This window comes from Corvus brachyrhynchos, unplaced genomic scaffold, assembly GCF_000691975.1.
Source record: "Corvus brachyrhynchos isolate BGI_N302 unplaced genomic scaffold, ASM69197v1 scaffold169, whole genome shotgun sequence".
Lineage (NCBI taxonomy): Eukaryota > Metazoa > Chordata > Aves > Passeriformes > Corvidae > Corvus > Corvus brachyrhynchos.
The window spans coordinates 948,345-972,831 of NW_008240030.1; the positions used below are offsets into that span (position 1 = coordinate 948,345).

A 24,487-nucleotide genomic window follows, 5' to 3' on the forward strand; every position below is an offset into this window, starting at 1 on the left:
AGAAGAAAAATGGATCTAAGGCTGTACCATTTATACAGGCAAAACTATTCCTGCCTGAGAAGGAGCTGCAAAGGCCAATATAAATATAAAGCAATTTAAATCAGGCTGTGAAAACCTCCATGACTGCTGAGGAGAGAGGAATATGTTATTTGGTTTTGATTGTTTGCCCAAAATCTCCTAATGAGTTAAAATGAACATAATTAAAAGGCTAAATGTTAAGGAAAAATTTCCTAAGCAGTTATTCCAAAGCTTGCTGCTGGCTTCAGGCAGAGGTGGGGGCAGTCTTTATAATGTGAGATGTTTAAAGCTGTGAAACTAAAAACTGATGATTAAAAATTCCAGTAGACAGTTCTCAGACAGATGTCTTTCCCGTCCTTTCTGGTGTTTAGTATCTCTGTTGTCTTAAGAATGAAGTAGCCCCATGAGGTTGAGCAACAGCCACCAGTCATTAGTCAAATGTAACTTAATTACAGAGTTATCTGTGTTCTCTAAGTTACCATTTGTTTAACAGCTGAATTGCAGCACCAGCTGTATCCTTGGTATTCCAGGCACACTGGGTTGCAAACCTGTGGCAAGGTCAGAGTGTTGTAGCCTCCCCTACTTTTCACTGGGAAAATCTAGTAGGCTTTAGGGGGGCTGTTGGCACTGTATTCCTGCTTTGTGTTGCATGTGTTTAAAAATACAGGTAGGGCCCTCCTGTAGTGCGCTGTCAAAGCTAATATAGAAATTTAATAATGTAAAAAAATAAGGGTTAATAATAAAGGATAAAATTCAGCCTTTTATATGAGTTTATGTAAAACTGTGGAGGTAGGCAGATGGGAGGGTTTGTTGGAGTTTTTTAGAGAGAAAGAGATTTTTTCATCTGTTCTCATCCGAACTAGTTGTCTTTGCTTTCAGAGTTTATTTGAAATAGTTGAATGAATCCTTTGCAGCAGGGACACTTTGCATAGTGCTGTCAGTGCCATCCCTTTCTTGCTATCTCTGTCTTCTGGAAGTGAAGCTTAGGCTGGAGTTGCAGATGAGAAGAGGCTGTATTTTAAATATATATAACTAATGCCTCAGTTGGCTGGGTACATTTTTCTGGTGTTTTTATGTTGAAGAAAAATACTGTAATGTGGAAAACAAAGCTGTAATGCTCTGGAAGCAAAGGAGTCAGGTCTCAAGGTGCAATTTTAATTCAGGAAGCTTGAGACCTGTGTGATCCTTTCTTATTAGTACATGCTTTTCCTGCTTATAGGTCTCCTAGTCAACGGAAACTAAAGATAAGGAATGTATATTTTTTGCATGAAAAAGAATACAATAATGGTTTGATGAATAGACACTTCTATAATAAAACTCTTCTGTCTCATTGAAACTGTAGATTGCTAGCCGTTACATGACACTGAACAGTTTTCCTTTTAGTATTATCACACAGTGACTTAAATGTGATGGGGCATTAGAAAAGATTGAATTATTTTAATTTTACTTTTTCACAGGGTTCTGAAGCCATTGTGTTTTATTTTGAGATAAATTACCCTATTTATCTTGTCTGCATAAATACCTTTGTGAATAATGCAAGAAGCTGGAATGCTAAAAGTAAAAATTATGGACCTGTTCTTAAAGGACAGGATTAACATCCTGCAAGAGCTTATACAAAACCAACTGGTGTCTTTATTCTTCAATACAAAAATGTGCGATTTTGAGCATTTGCAAAGCCACTATAGTGGAGTGTTGCCAGATCCATTAACAATTTTCTACTAATGGTAGTTAAATGACTGAGTGGGGTAAAAGCAGGCAACAGGATGGTCTGTACGAGATCTCCTTTTACATGGATGTTATAGCACGGCTTGAATGAAAAAAACCTAGAAAAACAGTTTCATGGTGGTAAGAGCAGCCATTTCTTAAGTTGCATTAGAGAAAGAAGTGAAAAATACTACCCTTAATGCAAAGGTAGTGCAGATATTTAGCCAGAGACTGCAGAGGAAAATTAAGACAATGAAAATTTTCAGTTCCCAAGGAAACCTTAAACTGGCAGGCTCTCACAAGCACTCAGTTTCAGACTTTCTAGATATTAACACAGGCATGCAGAAAGCCCATACAAAACTGCCCATCCTGCTGCCAGCAGCACTGAGGACAGGCAACACCTACAGCATGGGAACACAGCCAAAAGATGCCCACCAGTTGTTTCTTCTGGCCTGTGTGAAGTGACAGAATTTTTGATCAGGTTTTAATGTGCTCCTTTGAAAAAGATTAGAATTTTGACACTGTTTTCACTCACAGGTCAGAATTGTACACTGTTATTTCATATATAACATAACTTAAAGAAGAAAGTACAGGTAGCACATTCTGGTAAGCATCTGCACACACAAAACACACAAAAATAGTGTGTATATAACTCAAATTCTATAGCAAAACCCCAAACCAGGCTTGGGTAGAAAGACTTTTATCCTGAGGCAAGTATGCAAGTGTAGTGCTAGAATCTAAAGATGGAGAAGGAAAGATGAAGATAAGTGAATTGATTCTAATTCCCTGAACTGGCTCTTATGTATATCAACATTTTTCTGTGCAGAAGAAAGCCTCAAAAGAAGTGTTTTGAAAAGACACAGGATGTCTAGCTGGAAATGGTCTATTAAATGAACTAAATAATGTCATGGTATATGGCATACCATTTTATAAAGCTGTTATTTGCTTTTCCCTCTTGGTATTCTGAGCATCCTAAATCTGAATTTCTAAAACATCCACAATATTTCCCTATTCCTGCAGACCTGTGTTTATACGCATGCAACAAATAACGCACAGGATCATAGGAGAAGCTTACAGACCTCATTGTGGTATTTCCAACCCTTTTAGTGTTTATGTGCACCGTTTCAAGAAACAGTAACGTGTTGGGTAAGTGGAGATGCCTTTAAGGGTTTTCCTTGTTGGCACTGCTCCTCATACATACCATATCACATGGTGCTGCTAGTGATGTGCTGCCAAAGGAACCCTGACTGCTGCAGAAGCAGAGGGAGATTTGCTTCCCCATTCTCCTTCCTGCACCATCCTCCCAGCCTGTATCAGCACCTGCATGCAGGAGAAGGCTGGGCTGGGGAGCAAGGAGGAGTGCTGAGCTTAACCGCAGGAGGAGAGGCAGTGGTAGGAAGAAGAGCTTGAAGAGTTTTTTACTAGTTGCTTCCACACCAGTGGTATCTGTCATGGCAGATTTTCCCAAAACACCCACACAGCTTCTTTCGTCCTTTGCCAAAGCTGGCATAGCTCCACTGGTTTAAGGAGATCAAGGAAGTAAAGGAGAAACCTGTAAGACTGAAAGCAAGTCTTTTTTTCCTAGCTCTGCTGGTTGAAGAAATTGGTTAGTGTCTCCCTACACATCAGGGAACAAAAGCTGTAACAGGCATGGTACTGCCACAGTAAAGTCATCTAGTCTTGAAAGAGTTCTATGTATTATTTTACTTTTTGATATAATGTAGAGACATAACCTAACTGCTCTTCCTCCATTGAGTAAAGTGCTGCTTAGTTTTGGCACCCTGGCAGACAGGCTTTCCGAAAAGTAACCTGCTAGTCAGTTAGTGTCCTTTACTATGAGCCTAAATCATGTACTTTTGAAAGGGCTTAAGTTTAGAAATGAACTTTAGGAATGCTCGATTAATTTTGTAAATTAAAACTGTAAAATTGAACAGATAGAAGTCCAGTACAGGACTGACACAAGGAAGCAGTCTTTAAAAAGGAACATCCTCCAATCCAGCACTGGGAAAGAAAGGAAAGTAAGAAGGAGGACTCATTTGCGATTGACCTGCAGTAGCAAAGTCATTCACTTTCCAAATAGGATTAAATTTGTTTCATCAGCCATGACATGTGAAAAGATCATGGTTAAAAATTCCATTTGCTGTAATGAATTGAAAGTGTCTGAGTTTGCAAGCAGTACTCACTGTTGATGGACAGCTAGATTCGTGCAGTGTTTTAACACTAAAATTAGCTTCCACAAAGTAAAAAGTACAGAAAAGGTGGCAGCAGTGACAGATCTTAAAGCACTTAAAAATTGACTTTATTGTTAGATGGGAGCTGAATAAAGCTAGAAATAAATAGTGTTTATGACCCTGTTATGTAGATAACTTGGTTCATGCTTGAGTGAGGGCGATCACGAATCTTGGAAAACGGCATTTTTTAGGTTTCTCAGCCATATTTCAACAAGACTAAATATTGTTACTGAAATGAGGAAAAATCGAACTTCTCTATGGTATTGCTTGTAAGATGTAAGAAAATGGGATAGTGCTGAAGGATACTTCATTCAAATCAATTTCCACGTACATCAACATGACTCCAGTGCAGTCCATGAAAGCATATTGGTGTATGTATTTTGGAAATTGGGATAAAAGCTACACTCTGTGGTTAGTTAATAACCTTAACTCAGTCTTGCATCAGGATCATGAGACATTTGCCCTTTGATGCATGTAGAGCTAAATGTAGTTTCGAAATGTATTTTCACCAAGTTTTTTTTGTTTGATGTGCACAATTTTATCCACATTTTAAGTGTGCCAAGAAAAAAAATCTCAGTGGGTGACAGTGGGAATTACTTAGGAATAATTTGATTCTCCTTTTAATTGATAAGCTACACAGCTGAAAATTGTCCAAAATCTAAAAAAAAAAAAAAAAAAGCAGCTTGAGCTGAATAGAGGAATGAAAATATAATGGCCTCTTAAATTACCACAAGGTTAACATATAATTAATTTGCTAACTTTAATTACAACCCTACAAAATGTGCTGAAAAATGCTCAAAGGGGAGAAGCAGCCAGGTGCCAGCCATGATTAGCCAAGGTTACTGGCAATTACGAGGTCTCTATTAAACATGTTACAGAAATTTGAGAAACCCCTTTCTGAAAACAGCACATTTATTGAAACTCAGCAAGGTATTCATCATGCTGTATCTTTCCATTGCTACAGACTTGCTGTCATTTGCCTCACTCTTTTCCAGCTAAACGTTTTATTGCAGCTGAAACGTGGACTGCTTTTTCTGTTTGTCACACGCTGTTACACTTGTACTGGGTATTTATTTTGATAACATAAACAAAAGAGATTAACCAGTGTTTGCGAAGTGTTCTGAGCACCTTCAGTTCCAGGTAGCTGCCAATATCGCAGCTGAATGCTAGAAACACAAATCCTGAAGAAAATGCTTTTTCTTTCCAAGGTGTCCTGGAACATGCAGTTTGTAAATCAGGAATATTGCTGAAACTGCCTTTTCAGTGGACAACCTGTTCTGCAACGCTTTAAGTGCACAGACAAATGTAATTTCTGAGTTAAAAAAGCAACCCAACACAAACAAAAAAACAAATAAGGAACAAAAAAATCTGCATGTTTGCTTTGCATTTTTAACAAATCATGGTGTAAAAGAATGTCTTGTCTGTAACAGATTACATGATGTATTACTGTTAATTTTTACTGTTGTTATGTGAGTCATACTTTAAATGTCTGTTGTTGGGAACTGTAATAAACCTTGATCCATCTATTAAAGGAAATCTTTAAAAAAACTCCAAACCAATAAGATTTTTTAAAAAACAAACCTACAGTATTGGTGTCAAAGGAAATTAATTTCCTGGCTGGCTTGTGTTTTTCTCTGAGGCAGATATTGATGAGTGTGCAGAGGGGATCATTGAGTGTCACAACCATTCACGCTGTGTTAACCTCCCAGGGTGGTACCACTGTGAGTGCAGAAGCGGTTTCCATGACAATGGAAGCTATTCTCCTTCCGGGGAGTCCTGTGTTGGTAAGCAATGATCAGTAGAGCCTTTTTTTTTCCCTCCTTGTGCATGGTGTTCCCAAGTGACTGTCGAGCCGCTATCCTGAGCAGTGACTGTGTTTCAGGCCGGAACGGGGGTGCACCCAGCATGTCCGTGTCTGCCAGCACCCGCAGCCACGCAGGGGTGCTGGGCCATGGCACCGCACGGGTCTGAGGGGTTCCCACAGGAGGAGATCCAAAGCGCGACTTACTGCACTGCTCTGTTTAGCAGAGCAAGTGGCTGTGAAACCTGAAGTGGAAGTGCACTTGCTGGGGAGCATAATTGGCCACAAAAGGGGAAGAGGTGGTTTTCCAGTTCCAGGTTTCAACAGAGTGGTAGAAGAACATATCTGTGGTATGTCTGTGTTGCTTTGGTTTGCTTGTTTTCCATTTTTCAGCATCTTCATAATTTAATTTTTAGAATTACGCAAATAGCATCAAATTCTCTATGCACCATATTTGCAGAATAAGGTCCCAAGAGCATGAACAGAGAGGGATTTTTAATGGATGCAAAGGGGTTTGTCAGTTGTTTCTATGGGAGGACAAAGGATGAGGCTTCATGAGGAATTAATGCTGCCTCCTGCAGTCTGTGTGCCCTCGACTGGCTGTAGGACTCTGGGTGCCACTACAGCAAGTGAGCAGCAGTAAAACCATAGTGAAGATGGTAATTCTGCCTTACCCTTGCCTTACAGTTTTTCCACCTTTTCAGTTATTTGCCTTACACATAATTTCTATGTGGTATTTTATCAGGTGAGTTTAAAATTGTTTAGAAGGGATCCCATTTTAACTTCTGTAGAGATACGGATCAACTGGCTCATAGTGTTATGTCTTTTCTTTGGACTTTCAGTTACTTCATCTCTAGTCAGTTATATGAGATTTCTATAAAAGCTCTTCTTCTCTTTTTGTGTTTTTTTTTTTTTTTAATGCTGTAAATTTCATTTATCATGGCCATAACTTCAAAGGGCGTTTTCTGTGATTTAAAGTCTGTAATTGAAATAAAAATTAAAAGAACAATTTGTAACAAAACTATATAAATTTACTTGTAAAAAACATTCTCATCTTTTATGAATTCTGGCTATTAGAAGTACTTGGGATAAGGTAGTATAATAATTTAAAAATGCAGAGGAACAATAGTGATTTTCAAAGCAATATTTTGTAGATTGTCCAGCTAAATTATTTTTTTACACATTGTCCTAAGCTGATGGGGAGCTCAATAAAATCAGAGCAGTGAACTTCTTCAGAGGGTGGCTGTGTAAAAAATGGCAAATTTTACAGCATTTCATGATTCCATAGATAAAATAGATGAAAGTCATGTGTTTCTAAACAAATTCTCAAATGTTAAGAGTTCTCCTCTGGTTTATTTGAATGTTGTAAAATGAGTGATGAATGGAGCAATGTTGAAGATACCTTCTTTATGAGAAGACAAAGCAACATGATATAACCTTCAAAAAGCCCTGAGGCAACTGGGGGTGAGAGGCATGTTTAGCATTTCTGGTGCTTACTTGTACCACTCACGTGGGGAGCCCCATCCCTCCTAACTGGTGTAGCTGATTTGGGAAGCAGAAGATGAAGAGCCAAGCTGATGTCAGGAGAAGACAGACACATAGGCAGGACTGTGGATGACCCCCAGGTAGGCTCAGCTGCTGGAAAGGTCAGTACTGCTTGCACTGTATCACTGCTGAAGGGCTGGATGCTGCAAAAAGAAGCCCCAAACGTTCTGTGTTCTGGTAGAGACTGGAGGGATAAGATTTCATGAAAACACACTGCCCTCATTTTGACCTGCACAGCATGCTGGAAGTTTGTGAGGTTAGGTGCTTATCTTGCCATATGCAAGTTGTAAACAGAATGTGAAATTAGTGGGGTTATTTTAATGAAATAGCTTCTCTGAACCATCTGCTGCAGGGTACCAGTGAGGAAGAGAAATAAACCAGTTTGCTTCACCAGTATAATGAAATAAAATAATAAAAAATTAGTTGGAAGATTCTGCTAGCCCATATCGACAAATTTCAAACCATGATGTTTATTTTAAAATGCAACAAAGAATTGGTTAAAACAACAGAGAGAAAACATTGCACATTCTAGCTAATACATCACATTACAGAGTTTGTTTGCATGGTGGAGCATTTAGGGTCAGAACCGGTGTCTTTCACTCTATTTCAGATAAAAGAGGGCTCATCTGCTTAGCAACAGTATTTTTTCCTGGTGTATTGTATACTGAATTTGTAGTGTGTACATGAGATGGGTATGAGACATTGTCTTTCAGTATGTTTTGAAACATTTCTTCTTCCTCCCTGAAGGACAAACTTGGAGAACAATAAATAGGCTGAAAACATAAGTAAAATAAGATTAAACCCTCCCCTACAAAATAATAACAATAAACACTACTACTAATAATAATCATAAAGAAAAGAAGATCACAAGACAGTGAGAGGGAGTACTCATCTCTGACAGATTGCCCAACGCACAGGCAGCCAGTTGTTTTTGCTGGATACATTTATGTATATATTGGTTAACCTCTTTTCCCTCCATTTTTATGTAGGTGGTCTTAGAGCTGAGTCATTGCTTACACTGTCTCTGCAGTGCTTGCAAAACATTAAGAAAAATAGCATCTATTTGGGAAGTGTTGTGATACCTCAGTGCTTCTAAAAGCTGTATTCTCATTGACAAAGAGAAAACAGTGAAGTCTGTCACCTGGCAAGGGACAGTTGTGTAAATCAGTAGATGTGGCAGGGAAGGTCATAATTTTGCACCAAAGCCTGGGTAATAAGGATGTGTGGCTTAGCCAGGCCCCTTCAAGACAGGGAAAATTCTTTTATTGCTCAAAATATCAACCAAAGACAGCTTTTATCAAAGATGTCAGCTTCATGTAGTGACGGTGAGCAGGCTCAAATTAAGAGAATGTAATTTGATTTCCCACAGGAGTGTTTTTATGAGGCCCTGGTCTTTCACAATGTGTTATTGAGAATACTGCTTGCAGACAAAAGACAATTGCTGTATGAAGTTGCTACCAAAGTTTGCTTGGCAATTAAAACCTGTAGGCTACAGCTGCTGTGTTGTTTGGTTGGTTGGGTTTTTTTTAAATTTTGTAATAGGAGCTTTGCTGCACTCTGAGGTAAAGAAGCAATAATACTTCATAGAGAACAGTGAGCTGTCACGTGATGCAGCATTTGTGACTATCTACTGATTAAAAAAAGAGCAAAGCAAATTATACTTTGGAATCTCCATCTCTCTAAGTGACGTGCTTCCAGTCTGTAGAGTGATGTTCAGACCCTGGAGTGCAGATTTACTGATTTTGGTTTTTTTCATAATGATTTATGTTTCTGGGTCCCTACATTGGGACTTGCACACACAGAAGGAACAACAACCAAGGCAGCAGTACCTGTCAGGTTTTGTTTATTTTTTTTTCTTTAAGAACCACTACAAATTTTTCAGGCAGGCTTAACATGGATCCAGATTCACCATTTATTTCTGCCTTAAAGGTAGTATAGCTAGACCTTACTGCAGGATTACTTTGGGGAAATGAGAGCTGGAAAAATGTAGGACTCAAGAGCTCATGAAAGAAAACTCCACAGGGATTAGTCTCCCACAAAATCTGGGTGCAGCAGTGCTTGAAGGTCAAACCTGAGTGGGCTTTAAATCAGTTCCTGAAACTTTCATGTATTCCATGGTGTACTGCAGTGGGGTCTCTTATCTAGATTAGAAAGCATAAGCAAAGGACATTAGGTTTTGTTTCTTTTTCCCCCTTTCGGTGTCACACAAAAAGGTAGACCCATCCTTTGAAAATCTTCCCATATACCTGAGAATTGCTTTCCTGTCTGTTGGTAGAGAAGTGCTATGTAGGCAGAAAGGATTGCACATGGTACAGAGTATCCAAGACCAACTAGAACCTACTATTTTACAACTTTGTTCTGTGCTGCTCATAGAACTTCATAGAATTTCTTAAAGCTCACAGTATCAGAGTTGGTGTCAGTAGATTTTATCCTGTAAAATAAACATTATCTTACTTACTTTCCATTTAGTAAATCCTAATTTTTGTAATCTGACAGAAAGTTGTGTTCCATATCTTCAAGGTAATTGTGTTTAGCCATTTCTGTATTTTTAGAAAGCTTTAGTAAATTCTATATTCAGAATCTAATTTACTAAGCAGTGTTCTTTAATAGACCTTTATGTCTCTATAGAATAAAAATTCTACATAAAATATTTTCTAGATAAAAATTACTCTGTTTGGTGTTATTTTTTCAAAGACACCTCCAAATAACTTTGATTTAGAAAGAAGGCAGAAATCATTAAGTGACAGGTTGCCTGTGAAAAATGATTTGTCAAAACAGTGTTTAGTTAACTTGTACATACATTGGTTTGGGAGCCCAGCATACATTTTTAATGTTAACAATATACTGTAATGGTTTAATGTACCGTAACAGTTAAAATTAGCACATTAGTAGGGTTCTTTCTTCTGCAACAGCTTATCATGATAATACAGAGCACCACACTGCATTGCTTGCTTGTACACATTTATTAAGGTGCTATGGAAAAGTCTTACAATTAAAACCTGAATAGCCTTGAAAACTAAGAAATGAAGTAGCTAGGGATTGATTTAAAATTTCAGTGAAACCAAGTTAATGAACTTGTGTTGATATGTACAGTCATGCTTGTCTTCTGCCCGATTCAAATGCAGTGGCCGTGGGACCTCTCATAATATCTGAGGCAAATTACTTCTCATTACAGCCAAAAAGAATGGAAAAGGAAATTGCATCTCAGGGGATTATTTGCTTCCATTTTGCTTCTGGTTTTTTGTCTGCCCGCATTACTGAGCTATCCATGTATTTTGAGAGTATGTTGGAAATGAGCATGTCTTGGGTGGTTTGTTTTCTTTTTCATCCACAAAATGGGACTGATTGCTAAAATGTGTATGGTCGGGTACGTATGGTTGTGCATTTGTTTATAGAAGCACTGCCTGGAGTGTTTGAAGAGTAAAGATCTCGGTCAGTGGTATGATGGTCAGCATGTCTTGGCAGCAATCCCCTGGCTGCTGGCTATACATTGTTGATAGAAAGTTGCATAAGGCTTTGCAGTACAAGCAAGTTTCTGCTCAATACGGGTGTTTCACCTACATCCTCACTTCTCGTTGAAAAGGAACTGTCTGGAGAGGGGAAGGAAAACTCTGCAGCTTTTATTTGGGTTGATTAGTAGGTTTTTGCCACAGAGAATTTCAGTATAATGAATAAAATTGCAAAATCCTATTTCAGGTGTGAAAATCAGATTCTTTCCATAGGTTGACAGGATACATGAAAGAACTAATCCCTCGAAACCTAAGGACAGACACTTTGTTCTTGTCCTTTATATACAGGAAAAGAATATGGAGTCTCCTTGCTATTTCCAGTGTTCTTCAAAGTGGCTTGATTTATAAATTATTATTTTATCTCCTTCCTTCTTTGTGTTGTTATAATGGGAAATGAGATTTGTCTGCAGTTTTGCTGTGCCCATCATTAAATGTTCCGTTTTTGAGCCTGCATCTTCTGAGAACAATTGCGGGAGAGCAAATGAAACCTGAGGGGATGTGGGAAATTTGAGCTAAGCAAGGATTTGAGTACTACAAAAATAAGCTAAGTGCAAAAGTCTTGTCATAGTTTTCACGTTCACTAAATTACTGTTTTGGACTGGGCTAATTTTTCAACACCTAAGTTGACACATTGATTCCAGTTGTTAAGAGAAATTTCACACTAAATACAAGTATTTTCTACCATGCTTTTGCATAGCCCCCTACATGCTGATCTCACACTGATATGGCCATTTGATCTCCATTAAAATGAAATACTTTCTGTACCTAACTGAGAGCTAACAATGTGGGAGCATTTGGCTGGGGTTTTTTCCTTCCCCACCCCCACAATCTGGTTTAAGGCTGAAGGAATGACAGGGACAAAAACATGTTATGCTTATAACTTTTTTCCCTCAAGTTACTGATAACATTGTCTGTTCTGACTTTATGTCTGTTCTGACTTTAGGAAATGCAATCAGCGACAACAGAAAAACTGCCGAAGGGATATTCTCAGAAAATTAGTTCTGTTAAAAGTTCAGCTGAAAATGAGTGCAGTGTCCAAGCCTTTTATATCTGATTAATGACTAAAACTTTTAAATAATAAATGCCATAAAAAAAATAATAAACTATTATTTGCATAAAGAACCAAAAAGCTGTGTAGCAATTAGGAATTTATGTCCATGCTTTGCTTGATTCTTCGTCAAGAATCTGCCATTTACCAGTTTGGGCTGCTTGTAATGGGGACATCCTTTTTATGTGTGCTAAATGGAGAACAGCAGCAGAGGTACGTAAATAAGGGGTTCTTCCCTTCTGCATATGCATAAGAGATTAGTTGGCTTTGTGAACGGGTCTGTACTACTGAGAACATGAATAATGTTAGTTTCTATAATTGCTAACATCTGGCTTTCCATAAATCTGTTAAATTACATGGAAACAGAATTAGATTTCAGTGTCATAAGTAAAGCAATTAAATGCAACTCTGTAGGCAATATGGCTTTATATTCATCTGTGAAATCCTTTTAGTTTTGAACTGTGAAAGCTACCCTTCTAATCTGCACTGTTATTCTACTACATCCTATACAGATTATCGTCAAGGAGCTCTTAATGTGGTAGGGAAGGCAATACTGATGATGCTTGTTGAAACCACCAAAGGCAAAGTGAATGCTTCATTTATACCTTTGTTTTCAACAAAAAATACAAGTAAAGTCTATTGAAAGGAAAATGGCATATCTTTAAGAATGTTCTAAGTTTTACAGTAGCTATTTGGATATAATTCATTTGATACCAGTTCATTCGTAGTTCTCTTCATGTCAGTCTTCATGGTTTTTACTTCCTGCCATACTCTGGCACCTGTTAAAAAATGAACTACAAGTTTTAATTTCTCTTAGTACTGCACCTTTTACACCACCAGTAGTGAATATTTCAAGTACTCAGGTATGGCTAAGGTGTGCACTAGAGCAATAATGTTCTTTTCTGGGAATTAAGACTTTCAGGACAGCAAAATGCACCATTTTTAGGCAAGTCAGAGTGATGAGCAATTGAGTCATGCTGTCAGGCCACTGGGAACATTTCTGACAAAGGACTGGCCCATGGGTTAGCCCAGGAGTGAAGCCCTCTGAAGGCAGTGAAATTGCCTCCAGCTTCCCTTTGGATCTATAAGCACAACAAGAAACAGTCATGTTCTGGCAGCCCAGAGCTTTGACTCGGTTGTGCAGACTGATTTTTGCATTTAATCAAATCCAAGGGCATGACCACATTTCTACTTGTTCCTTGACTATTTATGAATTGAAATCAGAAATTGTACTATCCAGACCAGACTGAATTTAGTGATTTGATTGTTATAAAGAGTTTCTTTCACCAAAATGAGAGAATTCTTAAAGTCTTTTTAAGGTAGGACCTTTTGAGGTGATGACATGTGAAGCCATGGCACTTGTCCAAAAAGTAGGGCAACGGGCCATCACATCCCACCTAAATTAGACTTCAGGAAACTGTTGTTTGTAAATACTTTTGAAGTTTTTGGTTTAGAGAGAAGTTAAAAGTATCGTTGGGTAGTACTGAACAGTTAAAATTTCACCCTAGCAATAAGGTCATTTCGAATGATAAGTATTGTGGTTCTTCCTTGCATTTTCTGAATTCATCTAATACTATTCTGGAACTATCACAACAGAAACCATCACATGCTTCTAAAGGATTTTCTTTTCCAGCTTTCCTTCCACTGTTGCTTGCAGTTTTCATTGTTCATGTGGGAACAAAAGACACTGGTTTACTGGTATTTCATCTGGACAATTTGTCAATATATTGTTTAAGAAAAGTCCAAACTTATTGTCTGAAAGAAGCACCTATTTTTAACAATGTGCTTAAAAATCAAATAGCTTTCATTGAAAGAAAAAGAACGCTGGATGAACTCCCTAGATAAATTCATATTGCATAATCATATTTTACCCTCTAAAAGCAAATTTAATGGGATGCTGTAATTCACTTTTCTCTGGTGTATAATGATTTTCTCTTGTCACCTATTCTTTGTGTCATTGCTAAATCATACTGCATAGCTTTAAGGCACTTTTTTTGTGTGTATCAGGTGCCTCAGAGTTCTTTTTATTTCCTTTTTTTTTTTTTTTTCAATTTGCTTATACCTTCCAGCAATGGGAAAAGGATGCAACTGACTGCTTTTAGTGTGGGGAATGTTGCTTGTGCTAGGAAATTATGAAGAATAATGCACTTCTATTTTGATGTAAAACCCAGAACAGAGAGTGGTCTAGTTGACAGAAAGTCAACTCTCCTTGCTGGTTTCCAGTCACTGGGAAATGAGTATGCACCCTTATCTGAAGGTTCAAGTTTGTCACTGGTATATGGTTCCACTAGGTACATCAAACTCAGCATTTACAATTAAGCCTGATGGAGATATTTTAAGAATTCTTGGTGGAATCAAAATAAATGCTGAAGAATAACCTAACAGTGCTTAAAGTCTACCAAGTAAATATGAAAGATATAGAAAGGAATGCACCCTCGTCCACCAGCAAGGCAGAATAAGCAATAATTACTTAATGCAGAAATAAAACTTGCCCCATGAAAAATGTGCCCAAAGCTTTTATAAATCTGCTGTTTTGCAGATATCGATGAGTGTGCCTTAAAGATCCACACCTGTTGGAATGATTCAGCCTGTGTGAACCTGGCAGGAGGGTTTGACTGCCTTTGTCCTTCTGGACCATCTTGCACTGGAGACTGTCCCCATGAAGGCGGCTTCAAGCGGAACGGGCAGGTGTGGACCCTGAGAGAGGACAGATGCTCCGTTTGCTCCTGCAAGGTGAGATCCAGCTGGCCTGAGTTTCAGAAGTCCTTTAATTCTCTGGGCTTGTGTCAGAAACCCAACATTGCAGTGTTACTGTTGGCAAAAATGTTAGCCTAAGCCCAAGGCACTGAGACAAAAGGTAAGCTCTGCTGTAGACTCTGAAGCTGGGATGGGGATATTCTTCTGGGAAGGCATTTCTTTTCTTATTTTGCACAACCACACACATAACTGAATAATGGCTAACCTTTCTGAGCTTCTACTATGTCACCCTGTGGGCCAGAGCATTTCAGAGTGTGCCTCAAAGAGGGTCTTGCATTACCCTTTAACACAATGTGAAGGTTCCAGCACGCTTACTGGAAATGCTGAAAACTGATTTTAATTTCTCTTTCATATGAGTATGCATCTCTCAACTTCCTGTTGGCTGTGTTTCCCTTTGCTTGGAATACATATGAATTAACTTAGTGAGAAGAAAGGTCTGAGCCTGAGTCAAAGGTTAGAAGACCCAGCAACAGGCACTTAATTTCCTCAAAGTGAAGAAGGGCAAAGGCCAGCTTTTTCAGCTTTTTCCTTCTCATCTCAGCTTGGCTGTGTTGCCAGCTCTCCCACTTGAGCAGTGCAGCTCTCTCTGTATGTTTGGAGAGGCCAGGTCTAGTATCAGTGGATGTACCTTAAGGAGTTAACATTTAGATCAGGGTGGGGATTTTTGTTGGGTTTTTTCTTCCCCTGGAAATTATATTTTGGATTTTTTTTTCCTGAGTATGGTAACCAAGTTAGAAAACATTTGGCTCTGCTTTCTTGATTTTCACTTGTTAACAGAGGAATCCTGTCTTTGAAATCAGAAGAATTTTAGAAACACCCTAATCTGAGATGTGGTTGGTTTTTTATGGTCACGTTGCACTGATTCGTTCATAGCATGGGTAAAGCTGTCCAAAGGCGCAGCAGAGCACTATAGGCCCAGTTCAAGTGAAATTAGGTTGTGACCTCTGTGAAAAGCTGAAGATGGAGCATGGGAATTGGCCTATCAGTCTCCATGTCTCAATGCTCGGGAGCCAGAGAAGCATGAGAGGGTTTTAGGGGGAACAGAGTGAAAGAGGTGTTTTGAAGTTGCAAGAAGCTGGAAGCCTCATCCTTTCTGTTTTGCAGTGGTGTGTTGCAAATGTGTTTTGCAAGGAAAAATTAAGACTTCAGAGTGAGTAGAACCTAAAAAGTACACTGCTGGTTTGGGCTCAGTAGGGAATGTGTTCTTGTTAGTTGCTATATTTGTTATTCAAGTAGCCTCAAGCTCCCTAAAACTCCTCCTTTCAGAAGCTGAAGTGTACAAGTTTACTGACTATATATCAAGCTTTTACGGTAATCTTGGGGAACCAGCAGGCTTATGAAAGGATTGCAGTCAATAGAATAAATAGTTTAATATATGTGAAGACATCTGGTCTGCCTTTGCAGAATTATTACTATTAGTATTCACATTTTAGATTGCTTGTAATTTGTTTTATTTGCCATTTCTCATTGCATGGTATTTCTTATGTTGAGTGTTGTTACTAGTATATGAAAATACAGAAATGATTAACTAGTACATAGTTTAAACTAAGCTTGACACTGTTGTTATGACTCTTACTATGTGTCTTCCTCACTTCAGTTTTTCCCTCTGTGAATTAGCATTTGCATTTAATTTCATTCCAGTGGCTGCCTGTTTCAAGAGCAAATTCGTGTCTATAGAACAGGGGAAACAGGAAGAAGAGCTCCTTGTCTATCACATCTCAGGCAGAATGTAAAGTCTTCACTCAGTGTTTAATGAAATACATTTTTATACATCCTGATAGCTTCCAGTACACCAGACTACTTCTCAAACCTCTCCTTTTCATGCAGTTGCATGGAGAACTGGCCCTGCTTGATCTTTTGCAGCCTGCTCAGTTTGCAGTGAGGAAAAGAGCGAAACGTAACTAAACCATTCCTTATACTACTTACTCAAACTTTGCAATGATCCTACTTACTTGTTTTATCCAGGATGCAAGTCAGCATTTCATTGTTGAAATAAAACTGGCTTTTTTTTGCTATAATTATTCTGGCAAAAGTCAGGTGGATATATTTTGTTCATTGCCTGAAGCACACAGGTACCATCTTTAAATATTTTCATTTATAATCTGGTGCAAAGGAAATTAAATACCTTACTTAATGAACTTCAAAGCTATTTGTGAAGTAGGATACTGTGGAATATAGGAAATTATATTGCTTCATTTATATAATGAAACAAAGTGTCATTATTGAAGCACAGGGTATTTCAGTGTTTTACCAGACCCAGTGTCTTCAAACCATTCTTGTTCATCTAAATGCACATAAAGTTTACAAAATCATAAATTCTCAAAACTATAAATGAACACTGTTCCTTAGGTATATTTGACATGTCTTGTATATGTCTTGTATCTTTCTGAACTGTTGTGGATTTAATAGACCATCAGATTTAAGGCTGGTAGGATTTGGGGTGGGAAGCTATTGTGCTCTCTCATGAAAAGAGCAAAGCCTGGGTGTGCAGTGTGGCTATATCTGGGCTTTCGAGTCTGTCTTCTGATTAAGACAACCCTCCCTTCCTTCTATGAAAAAAAGCCTGGGAGATACACACAGCACTGGGAGCAGGGGGATCTTCCAAGCTAATGTGTGTTCCTGGGGGTGAGAACCATTTGGTGGTTTGGTTTTTGCAGGGTCTGATTTCTGTCCAAACTGGGTTTGGGGCTTTGTGAAAACTTGAACCACCCAGTGGTTAACAGTGATTCTCTTGTGTGTCAGTTTTTCCTTTGATAAGAATGATTTTACGTTCATACCACTTTTGAAGAATGTAGAACTGATTCAGTGAGGAAGGTGGGAAAGAAGAGGTAGTAATAAGATGCTGTATGTTATTATTCACCTAAAGAAAATAAGGTTTTCTATATATATTTCTCAATTTTCTATGTATTTCTCAGGGCTCCTGCTGAGCTGCAAAGATGCACATGAGATAGTGTAGCTTAAGAGGCTTTGTGTCACTGCAGTATAGGGATAAAAATGTTTTTTGAAAGGCATAGAGCTAATGAGGTTGTACACAAAACACAGATGCTTACAGACAAAACAGACTAGCAGTGTATTATGATTACCAAGAGTTCTCTGGCAAAGTCATCAGGTTTTTTCAGTGTTCTGAAATATGGAGAGTAAAGGCAACGTAAAACATGCTCAGGGAAGCACAGAATTAACGGCACTGTCACCAGGGCAATTTTGAAAACTGGTCTTGAAAGCTTAGAAACTGAATTGGATTTAAGCAGACGGGCTGTTGTTAGCCATTATTAATCAGCATAGAAGAGGAGAGAGACTGCCATGGTTGAGGCTCCCTGGATTCCTGTCACAGCCCCACATGCCTGGATCTGGTCATCCTGACGGAGCTCCTGGGCTAAGCTGGCTTTTGATGTGCATCTGCAGCTGCCCAAACCCATGGCTGAGGAAATGGGCTACTGCTGTTCTTCCTTATGATTTACTCAGACTGCTGAGTAAGGAGATAAAGCTTGTTTATCCCTCCTCCCACATCTGAAGTGGCAATCTAGCCGCTAGTACAGAATACTTAACTTAATTTGATACAACACTGAACAAAGCTTGTAGAGTAATATATGCCCTGAAGTTGGCGAAAGTGGTTCAGGTCCATGTTAACCTGGCATGCTTTCTACTTTCTCATAATTCAATGTTGTCTTCAGCTTTGCTTGTTAGGCATAAGAAATAATGTTAATTATTTTTACAGTGGCAAGGAATATTCTAATCCATTCAAAACTACAGTGAAATGCAGCAGTAACACTGAGCTGACATGGCATTGTGATTCCCTGATGCTAATTTTGTCTATGTTGCATTGTGGACAAGACTGGCTTTGCTTTAAAACAGGAACCAAACCCTGGTTCCTACATCAAATAATAAGCAGTCATCTCCCCCATGCTACATGCTGAGCAACCTGGTCTAGTGCAAAGTGTCTCTGCCCATGGCAGAGGGATTAAAACAAGATGAGCTTTAGAGAGTCCCTTCCAACCCAAACCATTCTGTGATCCTATCCTGCTTATGGCTGTTTTGTCTGCCTCTGGAAAAGACATCCTGGGCTCCATTCACTCTTATTAGAAATAAGTTGTTTTCAAGGATCAGAGGAAATAAATTCCCTTGCATTGAAGGGTGTTCCTATATTTGGTGCAATGAAATTTTCTTCCTTACATCAGATAATAGACGCAGAACAAGGTTCTGATTAGGCTAGGAAAAACTGCAATGAAATGAATGAAGTTGCTTTAGGAATAGTATAGTTGTGATGCAAAGCAGAATATAGCTTTATCCAGGCCCTCTGTAATACATGTACTGCATTATAATGAATGATGATAAGTTCTTTTAAGCTGATGTACTGTAGGTACAGATGTGGGACAGACACAGAGGTCAGAATAAAGAACAATTAGTGCTACTGTGATTGTGCTATATTTTGCACTAATTAAGTTAAAGGGTCCACCTTTATTCAGCTTACTTTCTTCACAGTGGTACATTCTGTCAAAATAGTGCTAAATAAATACTATATGTATTAGAGTGGCACCCGCTTGAAGAGTTTGTTGATGTAACCAATGAGATATGAAATTGCTTCACTGTATTTCACTGAGATATTGACTGCGTTTAAATTCAGTTGGCTGGAGACCGGCAAACAGTGTTTTCAGATTCAAGACAGAATTGGATCCATGCACTGACAGAAACTGGGATAGTACTGGTATTCGTTGTATTATGACAGGCAAGATCCAGTCCTTATTGGCATGGAATACACTGATAAGCCAAAGATGTGCCCTTTGATGTATGCACCCTGTGACCTTACCTGGGTTGCTCTCTGGCAGTTTGTGGTTGACGTCAGGGCAATGTGTCCTTGCAGGATGGGAGGATTTTCTGCCGGAGAACAGCCTGTGACTGCAGGAACCCCAGCGCTGACCTCTTCTGCTGCCCAGAGTGTGACACTCGTGTCACCAGCCAGTGCCTCGACCAAACTGGGCACAAGCTCTACCGCAGCGGGGACAACTGGACCTACAGCTGCCAGCAGTGCCGTTGCCTGGTATGAGTAAAGCAGTTTGGGTAGGAGTAAGAATAATAAGGATTATGACTTTTAGAAAAACAGACCTGGAGGCAGGCTCACAGCTATTTCTTCACCTGCTTTTCAGACTGGGGGTGATGGTAAAGCACTTACCGAGCCCCAGAGAACTGAAAGCTACACCATCAGTTTTCGTCTTACTGCTGAATAAGTAGGTCTAATGAGCAAAATGAAAAGCTTGAGAAGAGCTTGGAAACCTTGGCACTATATTAATTTTAGCATTAGTCTACTTTTGAGAACTTCTGTAAGGTTGTCTGATCTTTAAGTGACATTTTCAAACCTTTTTCGCATGCGATGGAGTTAGTTGGAGAAATTTCAGTTTTTAATTATGTCTGGTGGGCCTGTCTTGTCAAAAAGGGACAATGATTTTTTTATTATTTATTTATTTATTTATTTATTTGAATTCTGCAAATCTGGAAACATGGAGTACCAGTGCCACTGTGTAAATTAGAAAAAAATAACCACATAAAGAAGGATAAAGAAGACTGAAATTACTAGAAAAACATACAAAATAATGAAAACTTATTTTCTCATTAGACACTATAGATTATTTCCTTAAAGCTTTAAGTTTTCCATAGATATACTAATTAGTCCATCAATGAAGTTCATTAAAATTACCAGTTTTCCATTTATAGCTGCCTGTATAATATGGTCTATATGTATGTTACTAATCAAGAGGTGTCTGGGCATCAGGAAGGAAATTAGATTTGAAGCTTAGTTATTGTCATGAGGTAATTATCCATCATGCATAGAGTAAGTATTGAGGTTGTGGCTTACAGTTTCTTGCCTAATTTTATGATTGGGATAACATCCAGAGCTGTAAGACGGTGATGCCCTAAATCAGTGTTGTATGTAAGTTTCTGTGCAGTGTGTGATGTTCCCAGCATCTGAAGTGTTTACAGAGCAGTATAATGCAAGTTACTGAAGCCCTTTCCAGGTTAAATTTAGTCATACAGAGCAATACTCTGCAGAAGTGACCTGATGTTTCTGTCTTCTCCATGTCTCTATCTACTAAACTGTTGCAGATTTTTTTTTAAATAAAAATAATAATAAAAATAAGTAAATAATGGAATAAAATGAGTCAGTGGAGCACAAATGGTAAAGCTCTAACAATTCCTTTAGGAGCTGACAAAGTTGGTATTGGCTGTTGCTGCTTAGATAGATGTTCAGTGCTTCTCAAACGTACTGACCTACATCTATCTGCAGTGTCAATTTTCTATTTAAATGTTCGCTGTGATCCTGCAGAGATGTTTATGTGACCAGGAGTAAAAAGAGTGCATGAGTCTGCAAGGCAATCACAGCAAAAATTATAGTCTGTAGAAAATACTAGTACCCAGTATTTAACCCTGCCTTCAAAAACCCCAAAGAACTCAAGTTCCCCTGCTACGATGATCACAGTGTTGTTGTTTAGTCAAGGATCAACCAAATGCTACATTTAGGAAACTTCAGCTCAGTATTCAAACATGTATTTGTGTGATCAACCAAATGGAGATCTGAACCATTCAGTTTATTGAAATTTTTGCAAAACAATGATTTTCCATTCAAAAGCGTACAAAGTTACTTGGTGGTTCATAAATGGCAAGTTCAATGACACTGGCTTCAATTTTTATAGGAAGGAGAGGTGGATTGTTGGCCTCTTCAGTGCCCGACTCTGAACTGCGAGTACACAGCTATCTCAGAAGGAGAGTGCTGTCCTCACTGTGTCAGTGACCCCTGTCTGGCTGACAACATCACCTATGACATCAGGAAAACCTGTCCAGATGGCTACGGAGTCACGAGGCTTGGTGGCGCTGTATGGACGATGGTGGGATCTCCTTGTACAACCTGCAAATGCAAGGTACCATGGGCCAGCTGGAATGGTCGTGGAATGTACCTGAATAAAATAGGGGTCCCTTTCTGCCCTTGGAGGCTCAGATTAAGATCTTGGGGAAGTAAATGAGACCTGAGAGCCTGCAGAAAACCCTTGTGTTTTCTGTCTGGCAGAGTGTAAGCAAAACAATTCTCTCCTTGTTGAAAATATTGAGCACAGATATGTTAATATCCTAGTGCAACCTTCAGGCATTCTCAGTATGAGTCAAGGGTAACATTTCAATAATTACCTAGTGTGGATGTTCATGAAAATGTGTATTACAGAGCTGGTAAGCTGAGGGAAAAACACTAACATAAAAGTTTCACCAGCAAGTACACAAGTAAGGCATTGCAGCTCCAAGATAAAGGCACTCCCACAATAGTGATGGGGAGGGAATGTCACAGTTTCTGTTCCCTGATCTCATGAAGATGTGTTTTATCCAATGGCTCTCATGAAGGAGTGCAGTCTATTTCCCTTGCTTTGTGCAGTGATGACCCCACTGCGCCAATATCAGAATTATGTTGTTTTGAGTTATATAAAATGTTCTTTTGTTCACTCTGGGAAAGCAAGCTATTGGCCCCAGGGCTTTGAATTATGGAAGGTAGCTTTTCTGCCATTTTTTGAGGTTTTTTTCTGTAGATTTGTGATGGTTTAGAAAAAGAAAAGTAAAAAAAAAAACTCATTTGGGATTTTAGTGGTTGCTGTACTTTTTTATTACATAAAGTAGCTTTATAAATGACTGGATGTTAGAAAAAGTTACTTAACAATGGATTAAATTCCAAAGCTGTGTGGTGTTTATGTTGCCCCCATCCCCTCCATATCTGCCATGAACCAAAATCCTGAACTGTTTGCTAATTTCAGACAAGCAGAAAGCTTTCCTGTGTGGATCACATGAAAATTCTCTCCATTAACTTTCTTGCATGAGGGAAAAATGCAATCATCTTTGTTGCCATTGCTGTGCTGTATTTTATTATGGGGACCACATTCAGGTTTCAAGTTCCTGTGGTAGTTCAGGCCAGTTCAGTGCTATTTGGCAAAGTCGGCCTCCTCAAAGAGCCACCATTGGGAGCAGTGCTGACACTCTGGATGCTGGGGGCAGGTGATTTTAGGTGGTAGATGTGCCAGGGATACACCTATCTCTGCCTGCCGCCAGCCCTTTGCTCTTTGTGACCTGTTCTGCTTGTTTGTCTGTGCAGAATGGGAATGTCTGCTGCTCGGTGGATTTAGAGTGTCTCAACAATAACTGACCTGGTCAGACTGGACTGTGTCGAGGGAGGAAAACTACTGGAGTTCACACCTGAAAGGAAGCTGTATGCATTGGCATTTTATACAACAGACAATTACCAAAGTCTCCAAGCGAGGAAGATGTTTGGGAGTTGCCTTTGGGACCTATCACGATGCTCATCCTTGCTAGCCTTGTCCGGGTGACTTCCAGTACAGCGCATAGAAATCAGTGGTTGCTACAAGTTTTCAGTGTTGTATATTACACACCTTTCCTGTCAAGAAATTTGCAAATATGTTTAAATTATTTCATGGGTAAACTAATGCTGTATTTTTGTTTTAATTTGTGTATTGACAACATTGATAGAATTCAGCTCTTCTTACTTTGAATCTAGATTTTACAAATAAGACAGCCTGTTGTGATTTTGTCCCATGATATTACATACTTGGTTCCAAGGTCCCTGTTAGATGTATTTATGAAAATATGTATGTATGTACAGTCAGATTGCATAGTACTTATATTTCACAGCTGTCCAACATTTTAAAGCATTCAAAGGTATGGACAGAATAAAAGTAATCAAAATAAGTCTGTCTTAAACTGTGAAATTAAATGCCATGAACTGAATGAAATGGCAGAATAAGCACTTTCTTCTCCAAACATGCAGAGCAGCAACAAGACTCCTATAGTGAGAAATGGAACTAAAACCCCATTTCACTGCCAATTCAACACATAATCAAGAAAGAATCACCAGTCATTATCAGTGTTCTGTTGAGTATAATTCCTCTGGATTATACTGTGAGTATATAAGTAAAACAGTCAGAGACCCTTAAGATGATATAGTTTAAGTTGACTAGGTTAGAATTTGCTTGCATTTGTAACATCACTGATGAGTTCAGAATTTTTCCTCTTTTGTATTTGCAGTAATAATGTCTGTTGTCCTCAGTTACTGCTGCCATAGTGACAAAGTGCAGAGGCACCTGTTCCAGCAACATGCAGGACAGGAGACCTTAATGCTTGGTAACTTCCATTACCTAATTAACAGCTCAGAAACAGATTTTATCTTTTCATATTTTATGACAGTCAAAAATACTTAAATTTACTGTGTTGTTGAGGACCTAAGTTTAGACAGAAATATAAATTAAGACTCTTAGCCCTATATGGAGTTTAGAGCTTAGATTCTCTTCAGCTAATGTCTATTTTTGTCATGAGGCTAGAAAGTTTGTGGCATTACAACAAGAATATATTTCTATGGCAATGCATCTACAGCTTAAATGTCACATTGTTAATGTGCTGTTGTGTTTTGTTCTGCTCATTCGTGTAGTGTTTTTTTTTCTTTTTTTTTATTTAATTAAACACACTGAATATATGGAAAAGATTTCAGAAATAAGTATAGTGGCTACAGTTTGGAAAGTCTACATTTGTGAGTTTTTCATAGTTTCATGCAGAAAATGTGAAACTGGTTAATAAGAACGATGTGTGACTATACAGTGAAAAAATCAGTTGTCTTTTAAATGAATTACTATTACGTTTATAAGGGAACAGTGGCAAAGAATATAAAATTACTTTCAGTCATTCAGATAACTTTATTCCAATTTTTTAAACACTTTTTGTTTTAGTTAACATCTCTGTGTGGTAAAGTTAAATTTATTTTCTTAAAATGCCCCATCATTTTCAGCTACTAATGTATTGACTCTATTTGCATTGCCTTGATGACTGTATAATAAGGGAAAGA

General features: G+C 38.5%; 1 protein-coding gene across 2 annotated transcripts in view; it reads left to right on the top strand.

Moving 5' to 3' along the window:
* Positions 1-24,331, top strand: part of NELL1 (neural EGFL like 1) — a 294,743-nt gene extending 270,412 nt beyond the window's left edge. Inside the window, exons 15-19 of one of the 2 annotated variants that reach the window (XM_017743660.1) lie at positions 5,597-5,737; positions 14,396-14,589; positions 19,472-19,648; positions 21,297-21,521; positions 22,730-24,331. In XM_017743660.1, coding sequence (XP_017599149.1) covers positions 5,597-5,737; positions 14,396-14,589; positions 19,472-19,648; positions 21,297-21,521; positions 22,730-22,780 — 788 coding nt within the window. In that variant the 3' untranslated portion in view covers positions 22,781-24,331. The remainder of the gene's footprint in view (positions 1-5,596; positions 5,738-14,395; positions 14,590-19,471; positions 19,649-21,296; positions 21,522-22,729) is intronic. The other variant, XM_017743662.1, reaches the window with a different exon arrangement.
* Positions 24,332-24,487: the final 156 nt, after the last annotated feature.